This window comes from Protomyctophum parallelum (genome assembly GCF_964188405.1).
Source record: "Protomyctophum parallelum genome assembly, chromosome: 7".
NCBI lineage: Eukaryota > Metazoa > Chordata > Actinopteri > Myctophiformes > Myctophidae > Protomyctophum > Protomyctophum parallelum.
Window position 1 is genome coordinate 53817311 of NC_139705.1, and position 16446 is coordinate 53833756.

Here is a 16446-nt window from a genome sequence, read left to right on the forward strand (position 1 = left end):
ACACCGAGGGATGAATAGATGGATGGTTGGGGATGCCTGCCCTCGCTCTTTCAGTCCTTCCTTCTCCTCTGCCTTCTTCCCTTCTCTCTTCTCTCCTCCTCCAGCTGCTGTCTCCACTTGCCTGTGTGTGTGTGTGTGCTGTGTGAGGGTGTGTGTGTGTGTGGGTGCGTGCGTGCATGCGTGCGTGCGTGCGTGCGTGCGTGCGTGCGTGCGTGCGTGCATGCGTGCGTGCGTGCATGCGTGTGCGTGTGTGTGTGTGTGCACGTGTAAGTGCGGATATAGACATTGGACTCTATAATGTGTTAGCGGGTGTGTGCGTTGACATTCTGTCATTCATAGGTGTGTGTACAGGCATTCTCAGATTATACATAGTGGTGTTAGCTGCATTGACACAAACACACACACACACACACACACACACAGAGGACAACTCTAACATGCAATGTCCGTACTACCCTTAGAGTATATGAATAGAGACGGCACCCAGAGGAAACCCTGAGGCGAAATGGACATAGTGGCTGAATGAAGGTATTGCAGCCTGGCCCCAAACACATGAACGCGCTGTCCGTTGACTAACATTGTACACGTTCACGACGGACGACGCTCGTGCGCGTTCAACGGCAGCGCGTTCATGTGTTTGGGGCCACTCATCATTGCAATCCGTCCCCAGAATGCACTCTGTTCCTACCAGGAAGGAGGAGTGAATCCGCCTCATGCGCTTTTGAGCAACTTAATGCAAGTGGATGGGAGGAGAACTCGGGTGTCTTCTCTATAGATATATAACTCTATGGTACTACCGTGTCAGTGATCATCGTGACTCCTGTACATTTATGGACTGAGACGCAGGTCTTTCCGAGGTATTTTTTTTAGTTTTTTTTTAATAAATGCCTGGACCACTCGGCCACCCCCCCCAAATGGACTAGATTTTCAGGCCACTATATAGCAGACCTATAATGTGCTGATCAGAGCAATGGTCACTCACTGTTATGGCCACTTGAAGTGTTATCGGGTCCCTGACCTGCCCCCTGGTTTGCTTTGACTATTCTCATGACCCTGAATAGTGTTTTGTACTAAGTTTGATAGGGACTGGAGCGATGGTGTGCCCACATGCTCCCCCTGGTGTGGCTGTGGCTCAGGAGGTCGTGCAGGTCGTCCAATGATCCCTGGATCGGTGGTTTGAATCCCGGCTCCTCCTCCTGTCCATATGTCAAAGTGTCCTTGGGCAAAGACACTGAACCCTGCATTGCCTCCAATGAGTCACTCACTCACTCACTCTCTATCTCTCTCTCTCTCTCTCTCTCTCTCTCTCTCTCTCTCACTCTCTCTCTCTCTCTCTCTCTCTCTATCTCTCTCTCCCTCTCTCTCTCTCTCTCTCTCTCTCTCTCTCTCTCTCTCTCTCTCTCTCTCTCTCTCTCTCTCTCTCTCTCCTTCTTCTCCTCCTTCTTCAATGTCTTCAAAACTATCCGGTCACAGCTGCTTGCAGAAGCTTGTGTTGATGGCGGAATTTTCCCCAGTGAGGGGGATAACTTTGTAATATGCTATTGGCTGTTTGTATTCTTTTTGGAAAAATATAAAAAGATACTCCTGTGGAAAGGCTATATTATTTGACTTATATTGAACCTATAAACAATGTAGTATTATTTAGTATATGTAAGGTTTTGCCCTCTCAAATGGTACCTCGTCAGATAATCCCCACATATCCTACAACAACTTCTGTGAACAGACTTCACTGTAGTACCTTTTCATAAATTATATCTGTACTTAGGCTGTTCTGCTGTCATGAAAGTTTATAGTTAGAGAAATTCAAAGTCCAGCCGTCTGCTGTCCAGCCTCTCCCACCCCTCACTGGGGAAAATTCTGGGAGGAAAACAGAAACGGGGCGGGCCTGACGGGCTGCCCAAACGGGTCCGGGGACCCCCGGGCGGCCTTCCTACATACCTGGGGGGGGTCCCCGTGATTAAAAGGGCACATTCCCGACGCTGACGGAGACGCGACGCAGACGCGCCCAGTGGAGCCCTGGCGTAACCCTTATCCTGTTTGCATTCTTCACCTATAGTTCCTCACTGTTATCAGCGACGCACGCACGCACGCACGCACGCACGCACGCACGCACGCACGCACACACGCACGCACGCACGCACGCACGCACGCACGCACGCACGCACGCACACACACACACACACACACACACACACACACACACACACACACACACACAGTCGCTGCAACTGATTTCAGTCATTTGGATTCCATATAGAATCCAATAGTCTTATGGACCCGAAAATAGGCTATCTACAAGCTTAACACGCGCCACGCCTGTTTTCGGTTACCAGTTATTTTAAGATTGATTGAAAAGTATCAAAAGTAGTGGTCAAAGTAGCGATATACTTCCATAGTATCCAAACCCTAATGTTCTCGGGAATTTCATAAAAGCAAAGCTTAGAGCTTCAATCTGTGATGTATTCAACTGTCTGGCTGTATGGCTGGCTACCAACACACCGTCCATCATTTTATTTGACTGCATTATTTTATAATTTGTGCTTATTGTTTATGATTGAAGCACAGCGCTGGTGTACCTGGGCGACCTTCTCACCCTGTTTGATTAATCACAGATTAGGAGGACTCAGTTGTGAGATTTAATTTAGCTTGAATCCATACGTTCACGCACGCACACGCGCACGCACACGCGCACACACACACACACACACACACACACACACACACACACACACACACACACACACACACACACACACACACACACACACACTGTGGGTGGACTTCTGTGTGGATGTAAGGGCTGTCAATCAGATATAGGACCTTTCTGTGTGGATGTATGGGCTGTCAATCAGATATAGGACCTTTCTGTGTGGATGTAAGGGCTGTCAATCAGATATAGGACCTTTCTGTGTGGATGTAAGGGCTGTCAATCAGATATAGGACCTTTCTGTGTGGATGTAAAGGCTATCAAGGCCAGGAAGTAGTATTTTGCCACTCAGGAGGAATTGCAGCATAACGTACGGGTATGATGAAGATGTCACACGCTTACAGATATATGTGTTTTTAAATGAAACTATTTAGTATTTATGATTGACTGAATGTTATGCTCTTGTGTTTTCAGCCCTCCTTGCTAAACTGACAGCCATGGAAACCAGGCTGGCTGCAAGTGAAGAAGCAAACCAAGGTTTATAACTCCACATTGTTTTAATTCAGGGGAGATGGAGAGAGACACTAGCCTGACTTTTCATTTCGTTTCACTCCATTATTCTAAATCGCCTGAACATAATTTTTTAATGTGGCTAGCGATTCAGGGGCTGTTGCCTGGCTAGAGAGACACTACACAGCTGCATCTCAAAACATTACAATATTAATTTTGTTAAATGTATTAAATGTATTATTTATTTATTTTCTTCCATAATATAATTCAAAAAGTGAAACTTTCATATATTATAGATTAATTGTGCATAAAGTGAAATATTTAAACCTTTGTTTTGATTTAATCTTGATGATTCTGGCATACAGCTCATGACAATCAAAACATCCTATGTCAAAATATTAGAACATGTTATGAGAAAAAACGTTTAAAATACAGAAATGTCGACCATCTGAAAAGTACATTTATTTATGCACTCAATACGTGGTCTGAGCTACTTTTAAACACATTATTTCATAAATGGGGCGTGGCATGGAGGTGATCAGCCTGTGGTACTGTTGAGGTGTTATGGAAGCCCATGTTTGCTTTCATAACAGCTTTAAACTCTTTGTATTGTTAGTGCACCTCAACACCTCAACAGTACCACAGGCTGATCACCTCCATGCCATGCCCCATTTATGAAATAATGTGTTTAAAAGTAGCTCAGACCACGTATTGAGTGCATAAATAAATGTACTTTTCAGATGGTCGACATTTCTGTATTTTAAACGTTTAAAAAAAAAAAACGTTGTTTAGAGTTGTAGAGTTGTATTGTTGAATATAGTGTCTCACACCTTCCTCTTGACAATACAATATGAATTATCTGGGGTTCAGGTCAGGCCAGTTGGCTGGTCAGTTAAGCACAGTATTACCATGGTCAGTACACCAGTTAATAGTAGTTTTGGCTCTGTGGGCAGGTGCCAAATCACCATGCACATTTATGTATGTGATTAATAAAACAAAATTAACTGCTAGAAGGTCCTACATTAACTTAATTAAGCAGTCACCGTCTCTGTGACATGATGTTCTTTCTAATTTTAGAGATCGACTACTATGCAATCAAATAAATCTGTATACAAGATCATTTCAGATTTCAGAGAAGGAGGGAAATACTAAATTAATTGTTAACTACATTAAAATAAATTGCGGGGGCGAGTTGGTAAAGGGGCGAGCAGTCTCTCATTCGCTCATAGCATGTCTATGGTGGATTTATATGAAACAAAAGTCAATGGAGGATATTGCAACTCTGGATAATCTAGAGTTGCAAATTGCGGCTAGGGGTTTTCATGATTCTGTCGATGGAGAGGGACACTATACAGCTGCATCTCAAAAGATTAGAATATTCATTTTATTAAATGTATTAATTATCTTCCATAATATAATTCAAAAAGTGAAACTTTCATATATTCTAGATGAATTGTGCATAAAGTGAAATATTTAAAACTTTGTTTTGTTTTAATCTTGATCATTCTGGCATACAGCTCGTGAAAATCAAAAAATACTACAACTTGTATCTCAAAATATTAGAGGTTCAGCCCAGATTTGCTTTGATAGCAGTTTTAAACTAATTTGTATTGTTGAATATATATATAACTGTGGGGTTCAGGTCAGGCTGGTCAGTTAAGCACAGTAATACCATGGTCAGTATACCAATTACTAGTAGTGTATATTACATCTGATTAAATTAGTGATGGTGTGACAAAAGTTGGGTTTAGTGTTCTTCTAGGGTTAATAAACACTCAACTTATTGCTGCGTTTTTAAATGAAACTTTTTAGTATTTATGATTGACTGCATTTTAATGTTCTGTTTGTTCTGTTTTCAGCGAAGCGGACAGCCATGGAAGCCCGGCTGGCTGCAAGTGAAGAAGTGAATGAAGGTTTATAACTTCACATTGTTCTACTGAATATTGACCAGACACAATAGGCCATATTCAGACTGCAGACATCTTGCCAGCAGCGTGATACCTAGGTGACACTTCCCATAGACACCCCATTCATCCAAACAGAAAAGTCCTCTCTAATTATTTTAAACAACGTCAAAATCACTAACATTGCAGCTGTAGGGACAGCTTGAATTATCGTCTTTCAATCTGTAAAGTTTTTGTTTAATACAAATCCACCGTAGACATGTTATGAGCTACTTCCTGTCAATAAATTCCTTGCAGATGATTATGTTCTAGTATCAGAGTATGGAAGCGCTCGTTATCAGTAAAGGAACCTCCTGCTGCCTGCTGCACTATGAGCACATTCAAAACAGGTGGTACACCTGGGCCGTTGAGTGATACTCAACGAGCTCTTCCAAACTCCAACACTTGCAAGGAATTTATTGACAGGAAGTAGCTCATAAAATGTCTACGGTGGATTTTTTATGAAAGAAAAAACACTTTATAGATTGAAAGACGATAATTCAAGCTGTCCCTACAGCTGCAATGTTGGTGATTTTGACGTTGTTTAATATAATTAGAGAGGACCTTTCTGTTTGGATGAAAGAGCCGTCTATGGGAAGTATCACCTAGTATCACGTTGCTGGCAAGATGGCTGCAGTCTGAATATGGCCAATAGCCACTATAGTTCCACACTCACTCCAGAGACCCACTATAGTCCCACACTCACTCCAGAGGGCCACTATAGTTCCACACTCACTCCAGAGGGCCACTATAGTTCCACACTCACTCCAGAGTGTCACTAGAGTTACACACTCACTCCAGAGGGCCACTATAGTTCCACACTCACTCCAGAGGGCCACTATAGTTCCACACTCACTCCAGAGCGTCACTAGAGTTCCACACTCGCTCCAGAGAGCCACTATAGTTCCACACTCGCTCCAGAGCGCCACTATAATGATGAGTGAGAACCTTCTAAATGAGGATAAGACAGAAGTTCTCATAATAGGTTCTAGTGACATCGGAACAACCCTAGCATTAACACGTTAACTGCCCAGGATGGCAGTTCTGTCTTTTGAAGCTTAACTACTGTAATATATTTGATTCATATAATTCAAGAGCTAAGGTTTTAAAAATCATATTGTAATGTCGAATCAGATTAACTATAATCACTAGTGGTGTTTTAATCAAACTGCATACATTAAATTAATGATAGATTTAATGTTAATATTGTGATTATTTCAGCCAACCTTGCTCAGCTGTCCAGCATAGAAATGAGGATGAATCACAGCGAGAGTCGAGTGGAGCAACTGGCCAATAAGACTGACGGTAAATAACTTCACATGTTTCGCTGTTGTTGAAAAGTGTCTGTGATTATTTACATTCAATGGTTTTTCTTACAATTTAGGCATTTAGCAGATGCTCTTAATCCAGAGCAATTTTCAGTCAGCAAGAACAAAACATGGTAATACATAATATACATAAAACAGTCATTATGAATCATATTATACTGTAAGGAAAAGCAAGGCAAGTTTATTTAGCAGTTAGCAAAGTTCAACAACAAGGCAATTCAAAGTGCTTTACACAAAACATTAAGCATTGAGACATTGATAGAGAGAATTAAGACAATATTCATAATGATATCCCTAGGAGGACCTTTGAATACAATGTTATTCATTTGTATCACGAGACAGACAGAGTGAGAGAGACAGAGAGACAGACAGAGACAGAGACAGAGACAGAGAGAGAGACAGAGAGAGAGAGAGAGAGAGAGAGAGAGAGAGAGAGAGAGAGAGAGTGTCTGTCTGTCTGTCTGTCACAATTTGATTTTCCATGTGCAGGAGTGATCCCTGGGGCCCGAAGCTGTAAACAACTGAAAGAAGGACTGAATGTGAATGAAGGTGAAGTGATTAATTCATAGGAGGACACAGCAGCTTCACTGCTGCCTTTCTATTTCTATTCTCTCTTCTTCTAACTTTGGGTTGACTTATATTTGCCTCGTGTTTGTTCATTTTCTACCCTTCAGATGGCATTTACCGCCTTACTACTGCTGATGGTGGGGAATACCTGACTTTCTGTGACATGACAACTGCAGGTGGTGGCTGGACGTTGGTCGCAAGTGTTCATGAGAACAACATGAATGGTAAATGTACATCTGGTGACCGATGGACCTCAGAGCAGGGCAGCAATGCCAACCTGCCAGGCGGTGATGGCAACTGGGCCAACAGAAACACATTCGGAACAGCATGGGGCGCTACCTCTGATGATTTCAAGGTACAGTAGGTCGCTTTTTCACTGATCCTCAATATTAATGGCTCAGTATTAATGGCTGGTGTGCAGTTGAAAGAAGAGAATGGGAGCATTGCTTTAATTTGACTGTGTCTGTGTAATTCCCACAGTTCAACCTTACTCATGAACACACTAAATGTTTCGCTCAACTAGATACTTCAAACTGTTTTTTTTGTGCTAAAACTGGGTGAATGAAACCAATATAGGAAAAAAGAAAACTCACTCAGAACCTATCCTGCATATTAGGACGGTGATAATGATTTGTTTCCAAAGCAGGTTTGTACATTGAATTTAGATGCTAGGCTACTATATCTTCTGTACATGATGGGTGAAGGTGAATGGATACAATTATATAGTAAATATAATATATATATATCCTTATAGGGCGGTTCTTCATATTAGGATTGTGTGTTTCCAAAGCACTGGGCGTATGTTAGCGGCCGTTCTAACCGCTGTAGCAACAACATTGAATTTTAGATTTTTCATTTAATGTATTTGTTCACCCAATATTTCTTTGACAGAATCCTGGCTACTCTGAAATCGAGGCAGGGGATGTAGCAGTGTGGCACGTTCCCAACATCACTCCAGTGAGAGACTGGAGGACCGCCGCTATCCTACGATACCACACCACCAATCAGTTCTTGAGTGGGTTTGATGGGAACCTCTTCAACCTTTTCCAAGTAAGATCGACTGAATTGTGTCACATTGCAACTACATCAGCATGTACTGTAGCTGAATATATCATTCATCATTCATATATCATTCTTACAACTTCAATCCTTTGTTTTATAACTTATTGTACAATTTAGATAAGACATTTTAGTATTTATGTTTTACATCAAAGGTATGTAACGCCCCTTTTCTTCCCATTCTTAAGCGGTACCCAGTAAAATATGCTGCAGGAAGTTGCAAAACTGACAATGGACCATCCATCCCTATTACATACGACTTTGGGAACGATGACACCGTAAGCAACTTTTATGGGCCCAATGCAAGACGTAAGTTTTGTGATGGAACATAAAAATATAAATGGCTGAGAAAAGTCAAGAGCCTGCACAGTGCACACTAGTACATCTCCTGTTCACTTTCATTATAATTAGAACAACCATTCGCTCCTATATGAATTATGAATCTTTATCAGAAAAAGATCATCCAAATGTCCAATAATAAAGTTGCACATAACTTAGTTTTTAGTGTGCAGGCTGTACTCTTCACTCTGCTGATGTTCACCTGGTCCAGCATCTAGACATAGAGAGATAAAGAAAGCAAGACAGAGAAAGAGACAGAGAGGGAGATACAAGCAAATACAAATAGTTGCCACAAATGATGAAAAGATTACTGGCCAATAATTCCAAATGAGCCACCTAGCATCGGTGCTGTTATATCAAGTTATTCAAGTATGTGTATCTGGTTATATCTCACATCAGAATCAAGAACCATATATACTACTACTATGACCTACTAATACAAATACATCAAGTGTGTAATATATTATTCTATGCAATATATAATACTGTACTATAATATTAATATAAAGTCGTATTTATTTATTGTGTTCTCCTTCAGGTGAGTTAACACCAGGCTACATCTCCTTCAGAGCATTCAATGTTGAACGTGCAGCCTTGGCCATGTGCTCTGGATCCAAACCTACTGGCTGCAATATTGAACACGTGAGTACTCTCTAGTTATCTAGTAAAGGGAGGTACGGGAGGTGCTCAGCTATTGTTTTTGTACCATGTTCTTCTTTTACTGTCACATTGAACTCAGGTGTGTGTGTGTGTGTGTGTGTGTGTGTGTGTGTGTGTGTGTTGCATATTTCTACATGTTGATAGTTTTGCATTGGTGGAGGAGGATTCTTCCCAGAGCAAGCTCCTAAACAGTGCGGTGACTTCAGTTCCTTCGACTTCAATGGCTATGGGACCGCCAGTGAATGGAGTGCATCCAAGCAAATTACAGAGGCTGCCGTGCTGATATTCTATCGCTGAGTTCCTCCATGTTCCAACAACCACTGACCTATGGCTTTAACTATATGTTACTTGCTGGTTACTGGTCTGTTTACTCTGTGACTGATTACTGTGATCTCTCAAAACAAAAACAATTTTAATTCAGGGTTAAATTATTGGCAAGTTAGCAACTAATGCAAATTGTGATTTTTTAATTTTTTCCATTTCATTTGATTATTGTAATCATATTGAATTAATCATATTTTCTATATTTACGATATTGTATCTCAAATTAACTTGAAATAAAGTATATTCCTGCATCCGAAGTAAAAGTCTAATTTGTATTTAATCCCTGACAGTATCTCTTTGCACTGTAGTCCAAGATAGTACCTCCACACATTTTCTTCAGTGTATATAGTTTGAAATATTGGAAGCCACTAAAGTAGCCAACAAATACATTTTCCCAGTATGTATGACAGACAGTAAAGTCTATTAACCACTTAAATCCCATGCAGCAAAATGCCAAGCTCACAATGCGTTGTGAGATTGGCAATCTGCTATTTTCTGAGAAAGCTTTCCGCACAATAACAGAAAAAAATGAATAACCTAGTATAGAGCCCTGCAGGACTCCGATAAACCATATGGGGTTTAAGTGGTTAAATATTGATGGCGGAGAAGAAAAGCCTTTGAAAATGAATATTAAGTACCTAATGTGTACTTAACGTGAATTAAAGAACTGAATAATGTCTTCATGGTTGGTGAATTCCCTCCCAAAGTAATTTATTACAATGACTCTATAAGAGATGTATTTATTTTATATTTCACACCGCTTTTATTCACCCATGTATGAAAACCTATAATAATGAATTGCATTTTTATAGCACTTTTCCAAGTGTTCAAAGCGCTTTACAGGGAGGTGAAGCGGCGAACAGTCGACACTTCCCACATTCACACACCAATGGTGGCGAGCTCACACCGACCAACTCATTGGAGTACTAGGGTTCAGTGTCTTGCCCAAGGACACTTCGACATGTGGACAGGACAGGAGGAGCCGGGATTCGAACCGCCGACCCAAGGATCATTGGACGACCTGCTCAACCTCCTGAGCCACAGCTGCCCTATAAATATCCTATACCTATAAATATCTATATGTATAAATACACCAAGTCTGTGTGTGTGTGTAATCCAAGTAACTCGAGAACCATTCGTCCCACCGACTTCAAATTCGAGTCATTCGACACACACTTCCACACCCACACAGGGAGTGCAGTGCCCGGTGTCGAGTCGGTTGGACCCACGTCTGGACACATGCCTGAGACAGAACTACATATCTAACTATAAATGCACCAAGTCTCTGTAGGTACGTCTGTAATCCACGAAACTCGAGAACCGTTCATACCAGACACATGCGTTCCACCCCACCAAAGGGGGTGCAGACTGCAGTGCCCGGTGTCGGGTTGAACCCACAGTTGTCCAGAACCACCCCAAAAAGGGACGGAGATACAGAAATCTCCATATATGGGCACAAAAGGGACACACATGGGTGGAACGGGTACTCTGACACAGGTACAACGGGTATTGCATTGTGGGACATGGATCTCCAACTTTCATCGTTACCGACTCGGTCTACAGCCGGGCACCGGTCTAGCGAATCTAAAGCCTGACTGATACTTCATTGCAATGTATGAAACAGCACAGAAAATAGCAGATGTATATAATCTTGTATATCAGCTATTCTCAGCATGTTATATGGTTGTACGATGTGATGAGTATAGATTTAGCATTAGACTGACTACACATAGCTTAGCTAAAGGTATTACACCAGGGCACGACAAATAGGCGACGCGACAATCATGGGGCGAGTATTTTGCATAAAAACTCTTTATAGATATAATTGATGCCTCATTCATTCAGATTAGGGCCTTTTTATTCATGTTGAAAATCGATCTTGTTTCGAATAAAAATGTCGTGATTCACGGTGTGAATGCACTCATGACAAAACAATTTGGGGGAAAAACATATTTTGCGTGAATTAATCACAAAAACCTTTTTGGGCATGTCATTGTAAATAAAATAAATAATAGACATTCCATAATGTTGGAACATAGCAGACAGACATGATTGTGAGCATGTAGATCAGATATTTTCTAAAGAGATTAAAACTTATTTTTGCGTGGTCAAGTGGTTAAATAGCACACATCACATGGAAACTCATTAGACATTGAATCCAACCTTGGGGCAACAACATAAACGTGAAGATAAACACAATAGACACAAACCCACCAAGATCAAGTTCCTCCACCTCGATAAGGCACTGCATTTGTCCTGCATGGAAAAAAGGCTGATAGTTTTCAACTTAAGGAAATATCGAAATAAACATCTCACATGAAGCAAAGCAATCAATGTCAATTAGCTGAGCCACCATTGAAAAGTAAATTAAATCAGAGGCCAAAACAACAGTAAAACTATTACTTGAACATTCTCAACAGGTTACATGTAATATATTTTAAAATAAACCTCTTAGCCCATTAAAACCTATATCGAGAAAGCCACCATTTTAAGTGGATGTTCAGAGAAAGGACTATATACAAACTTGAACGTCCAACGCTAAATTTATACGGTACTTTCTTGTTGCATGCCAAAAAATAGCAGATTGAGCAATTTTTAGCACACAAAGTATAAATCTTCAGGGCTAATTTAGACTTTGGACTATTGTGTTGCTTAACGAAATAATTCTTCACAAGATTCGCTAACAAATGGGATTGTATAGATGTTTCAATAACAATTCCACCAAGAAAAGGTCATGGCAAAGATTTTCATTTCAAAGACTGCACATAAATGATAACTGATACATTGTACACAATTAAACAAGATGAATACCTAAAGTAAATGCAGAACAAATCATGAAAACAAAGGGAAAAAAGAAAAACACGCACAAAAACAAATTTACTCCCTTAACCCTTCCATTACTTCTTTATTCCTCCCTAATCGGGTTGGATTTGGATCTACACTGTAAGAGGGTCCATAATTATGTTCCTTGGTGTGAAATTCCCAACCCTATTAAATAAATATTAAGTTTAACAATACATAATCTTTCTCACTCACTCACTCACACACACACACACCCCAACCCTGGGAATAAAGCAAAAGGCTTTAACTACAACAACAATGAGAGATTTCAGATGGAGACGTTGAACATGACAGTAAACTGATGACGTATATGTAACCCAGGTGGAAAACCCAGCTTACAAGCTAAAAGAGTTAACAAGGTTAACCAAGCTATTATTTTATTTGTATTGAAATTCATTATAAGGTATTGTTTTATTTAAAAACATGTACAAAAGAACCTACCTCAGAACTAATGATACTCAATGGTTTAGTTGTTCATGAGGTATACTTGGAAGCAACACTAGAGGGCAGCACTGCTTTTTACAAGCACACACTTGAAAGCATATCACAACAGCGCAGCTGAAAGTGACGTCACCACGTCTACACTCCCTCTTTCATGTTGGCGCGAATGCATAGAAGCAGCAGTGGATCAACTGAGACAGATTACGTTCATAAAAACGATATAAATAACAGAACAGATACACCAGCTGTGGCTACAGTGTGGTGCTGTATGTTAGCCTTGCCAGGGGGGAATCCTGCAGCCGTTTGGTGTGTGAACCAAACGTTAACCCACTCGGTGAGATAAACAAACCAACACATTGACATGTTTTGCTAACTAGCTAATGCTAACGTCTTTCATTCATACATAATGCTAACAGCTAGCACCCTGTTTATACAGGCAAACCCCTGTTGTGAGACTTGATTCCTGACGTCGCTCAGTACTGGAACATTGGATGTGATTCGGTGAGATATCTGTGGCTGTTGAAATGTTGTTGTAACTTACTAGTGTTGTGGGAAATATATGATTTTACTGTTATTGTACTAACTGCACAAAAACGGGATTTGATTTGAGTTATAAGATGCACTTTCAAATGGGAAATGTTACAATTATTCCTTATGGTGCAAATGCATTTTAAAGGTGCATTCTACATGTTTTGGTCATAAATGCTAAATGACAGGAGGTATTCTATTATATTATCAGTATGTGTTAAACACAGTGAGAGTAAATTAGTGCCTTTGTGTGCTGTATTATGACAGAAAAGCACTGTGTATTTTATTTTGCACTAAAATGTAATTTTGAGTTCATGATTAATAGGAGGTATTTGATATTTTTGTATGTTGCTATAATGGTTAAACTGAAGCAGTTTAATACTTTTATTTTGTATTCAACCAGTTATTGGTTAAAACTATGCCAAGCATATGAGACTGTATGTGAAGATATAATTCTAAAAATTCATTTCATATGGTATTTGGGTTTAGAGTTAAAAACTGAGTTCATAGAGTATTTGCATTCCGCAATACTCAGTTGATATTGAGATAAAAAAAGGTTGTACAACAAGAAAAGAACATGATAGAGATACTTGAAGGTATTTAATTCATATAGAGTTAGATTATAGAACTAAAAGACCTGTTTCAAATACAGGTCAGGTTTTTTGATGAGGTTGAAGATTCCCGGAGACCAGTATTCCTGGAAACCAGTATCCCTGGAGACCCAGTAACCCTGGAGACCTAGTTGATGGCGAGCTACCCAGTTTGATGATTCCAGGATCCAGATCTGCATCAACCACGTTCTCAGACAGCAGACGGCCGGTCTGTTGATGGTAGGATTGTGCCAGTCACCCGACTGGTGCTGACGCGAACGCGTGATAATTAAGAGTGCACTCCAACGAACATTGGTCACATAGACCCGGTCTGTGTGGAACTTAGGATCATAGTCAGACCTGATCAGTCTGATCCCAACGAACTATTGACTTGACTTTGGACCCAATACTGACAGCTCTAAAAGTGACGACTTCACTTAAAGACATTCTTTTCTATTTTTATTTTGGGGGTTATTGTTTGCCGGCTAATGTACCATTGTTTATATGTATTTCATGTTCACTATATGCAGCTGCTTAAATACTAAAAGGGTGCCAAGAGGTTACTCAACAAAAGTTACTGTGTCGTCTGATGTGTCACTGTGGTCATTGTACATCGAACATAACAGCTTTAACGGACCTAGAACAAAGCGTCCACCGTAATACGCAGAGTGGGGTACAGGTGGGGGTTACATATACATTGTACAATCAATACGTGATCAAAACTAAGTGTTGTTGCTTAAGATGTCAAACTAGTTTTTCTAAGAGAAAACAACCACAAACAAGTTCATGTTCTAAACTTAAAACATGTACTCTAATGTAATAACATGATTTACTGTAACTGGCAGGTGGAATAATATAAGACACTTATAAACATGATAATTGATTTAAGGTCATTTAAGGCATGAACACAATTGCCCCATCAAGGGACATGGATCTGACCCTTTCCAAAATTCCCTGTTAACTCATGTATATAGCCTGGCTCAAGCCCCTGAATCGCTAGTCACACCCATGAAAATTCAATGTCAGCCTATCATTTATACTTTGTCGTGTGAAATTATCCGATCTACAAGCTCACAACACGTCACATCGATTCGAGACTCGCTGAGAGGTTGTACAATGGATATGGTTGTGCTACATTAAGCATAAAATGTAGCATTCTCTGAAGTCCTCTCTGCCCTGAATACAAGCAAGAAATGCTGTTGTGCTTCTAGTGAACCATCACAATACAGTTGAATAGTAAAGGTTAGGAATGACAGCGTTGTTGTACCGTCATGGGATTCCTCAGCCACATTCCTTAAAACTATGGATAATAGAGCGTCGCAGTGCAATACCTTTTAAGCGTTGTACGAAGCCAACTATTGTCGTGACAAATCATGACAACACACACAATATTTTGGACCAAACAAATAATTACAAAGAAGAAAAACAACAAAAGAAGTGTTGTAACCTGCCGTTTTTTTCTACTTTCTAATTCTTTGTTTGGCCCGAATAATTGTGTGTGTTGTCATGATTTGTCACGACAAGAGTTGGCTTTGTACGACGCTTAAAAGGTCTTTAAATAAAAACGTTTTGAAATGCCTATGGGAAAAATGCATTGGGATCTATTTCCTGGGCCACTCGTTGTTCTGAAAGGGGGAGGGACTGCGACGCTCTATAGACACACGCACACAGGGGGTGGTCGCCCGAGTCCACACACGTGTAAAAGAGTAGAACCCTACTTATGTTTCTGGAGCCTGGCCCTCTCATTACATTATGATTGAATGCCCTGCTTGAAACCTTTAACCACACAAACTCTATATACACAGTACAGCCAAATGACGAACTGTTATTTTTGCTGAATGTTTGCCCAGAATAGGGACGCCAATAGTGTTCATGTGGATGAGAAACCAAGTGTGGTTGTTTTATAAGCTAGAACAATCATAATGTAGTTATTTCACTCGTTAAAGTTTGTTTGCATCAAAATCATTGATTGATGACTGTACTCCGACTACCCTGAGACTATGGCGAAATGCCCAACTAAGAGTTATTCACCATCAGTTTCACATGCAGAACAATCCCAGATCTGTAGAAGTCCCAGCTTCACTACTGCTGTCACACCGTTAGTAAACAATAAAGTCTACCACTGTACGTAAATGCCTTCTTTGTTTTGTCAACATTATTGGGTGTCTGGTGAAAAAGCAAACATAATGACCTTGAGGTTATTTGAAGAGACCTCTAACAAGTCAGGGCTCCCTTTCCCAAATGCATCTTAGGTCCAATTTTGTGTTCATTAGCAAAGTTGTCAAATCACATGCCATGTGAGATGATGTCACATACTGGACTGGTTGCTAGCCCAGTTGGGACGGTTTATTTATACGTGTTTTATAAGTTAGAGGATTCCAACCTTTTCCATGTCAAGGACCAGCAAACAGTCATAGCCTCTGGCTACGGCCCTCCAATTGTGAAATGGCTTTAAAGAAGAAGAAGAAAATGGGGATCTGTAAGCTGACAACACATCGCAACTTTACGCGCCGTCAGCCACTTTAGTGCAAGTGAAGTTAGTAGAAAGGTATATTTTATATGTTGTGTGTTCTATGTGAATATATCATAGACTGCTACTGGTTCATACACCAGCACTGGGACCGTTAGGATGTCACCTGTTTGAACATTACTCTTTTCTATTATATATA

General features: G+C 40.4%; 1 protein-coding gene and 1 long non-coding RNA gene across 2 annotated transcripts in view; one reads left to right on the forward strand and one right to left on the reverse strand.

Annotated features, from left to right (window-relative positions):
• Positions 1-16446, reverse strand: part of LOC310862367 — a 705243-nt gene that overhangs the window by 296231 nt on the left and 392566 nt on the right. The gene's annotated exons all lie outside the window — the stretch shown is intronic.
• On the forward strand, positions 6894-9416 carry LOC310861802 (intelectin-like). The gene is made up of 6 exons (XM_083769442.1): positions 6894-6977; positions 7103-7350; positions 7887-8045; positions 8243-8363; positions 8932-9035; positions 9198-9416. The coding sequence occupies exons 2-6, from the start codon at positions 7159-7161 to the stop codon at positions 9348-9350; spliced, it is 729 nt and encodes a 242-aa protein (XP_083625568.1). The 5' UTR covers positions 6894-6977; positions 7103-7158; the 3' UTR covers positions 9351-9416.

Excerpts from the sequence above, each read along its gene's own strand:
- LOC310861802 (XM_083769442.1), top strand. The coding sequence starts at position 7,159 with ATGACAACTGCAGGTGGTGGCTGGACGTTGGTCGCAAGTGTTCATGAG. Across the intron at positions 8,046-8,242 it reads ACCTCTTCAACCTTTTCCAA|CGGTACCCAGTAAAATATGC; the intron begins GTAAGATCGACT and ends CCCATTCTTAAG. Across the intron at positions 9,036-9,197 it reads CTGGCTGCAATATTGAACAC|TTTTGCATTGGTGGAGGAGG; the intron begins GTGAGTACTCTC and ends ACATGTTGATAG.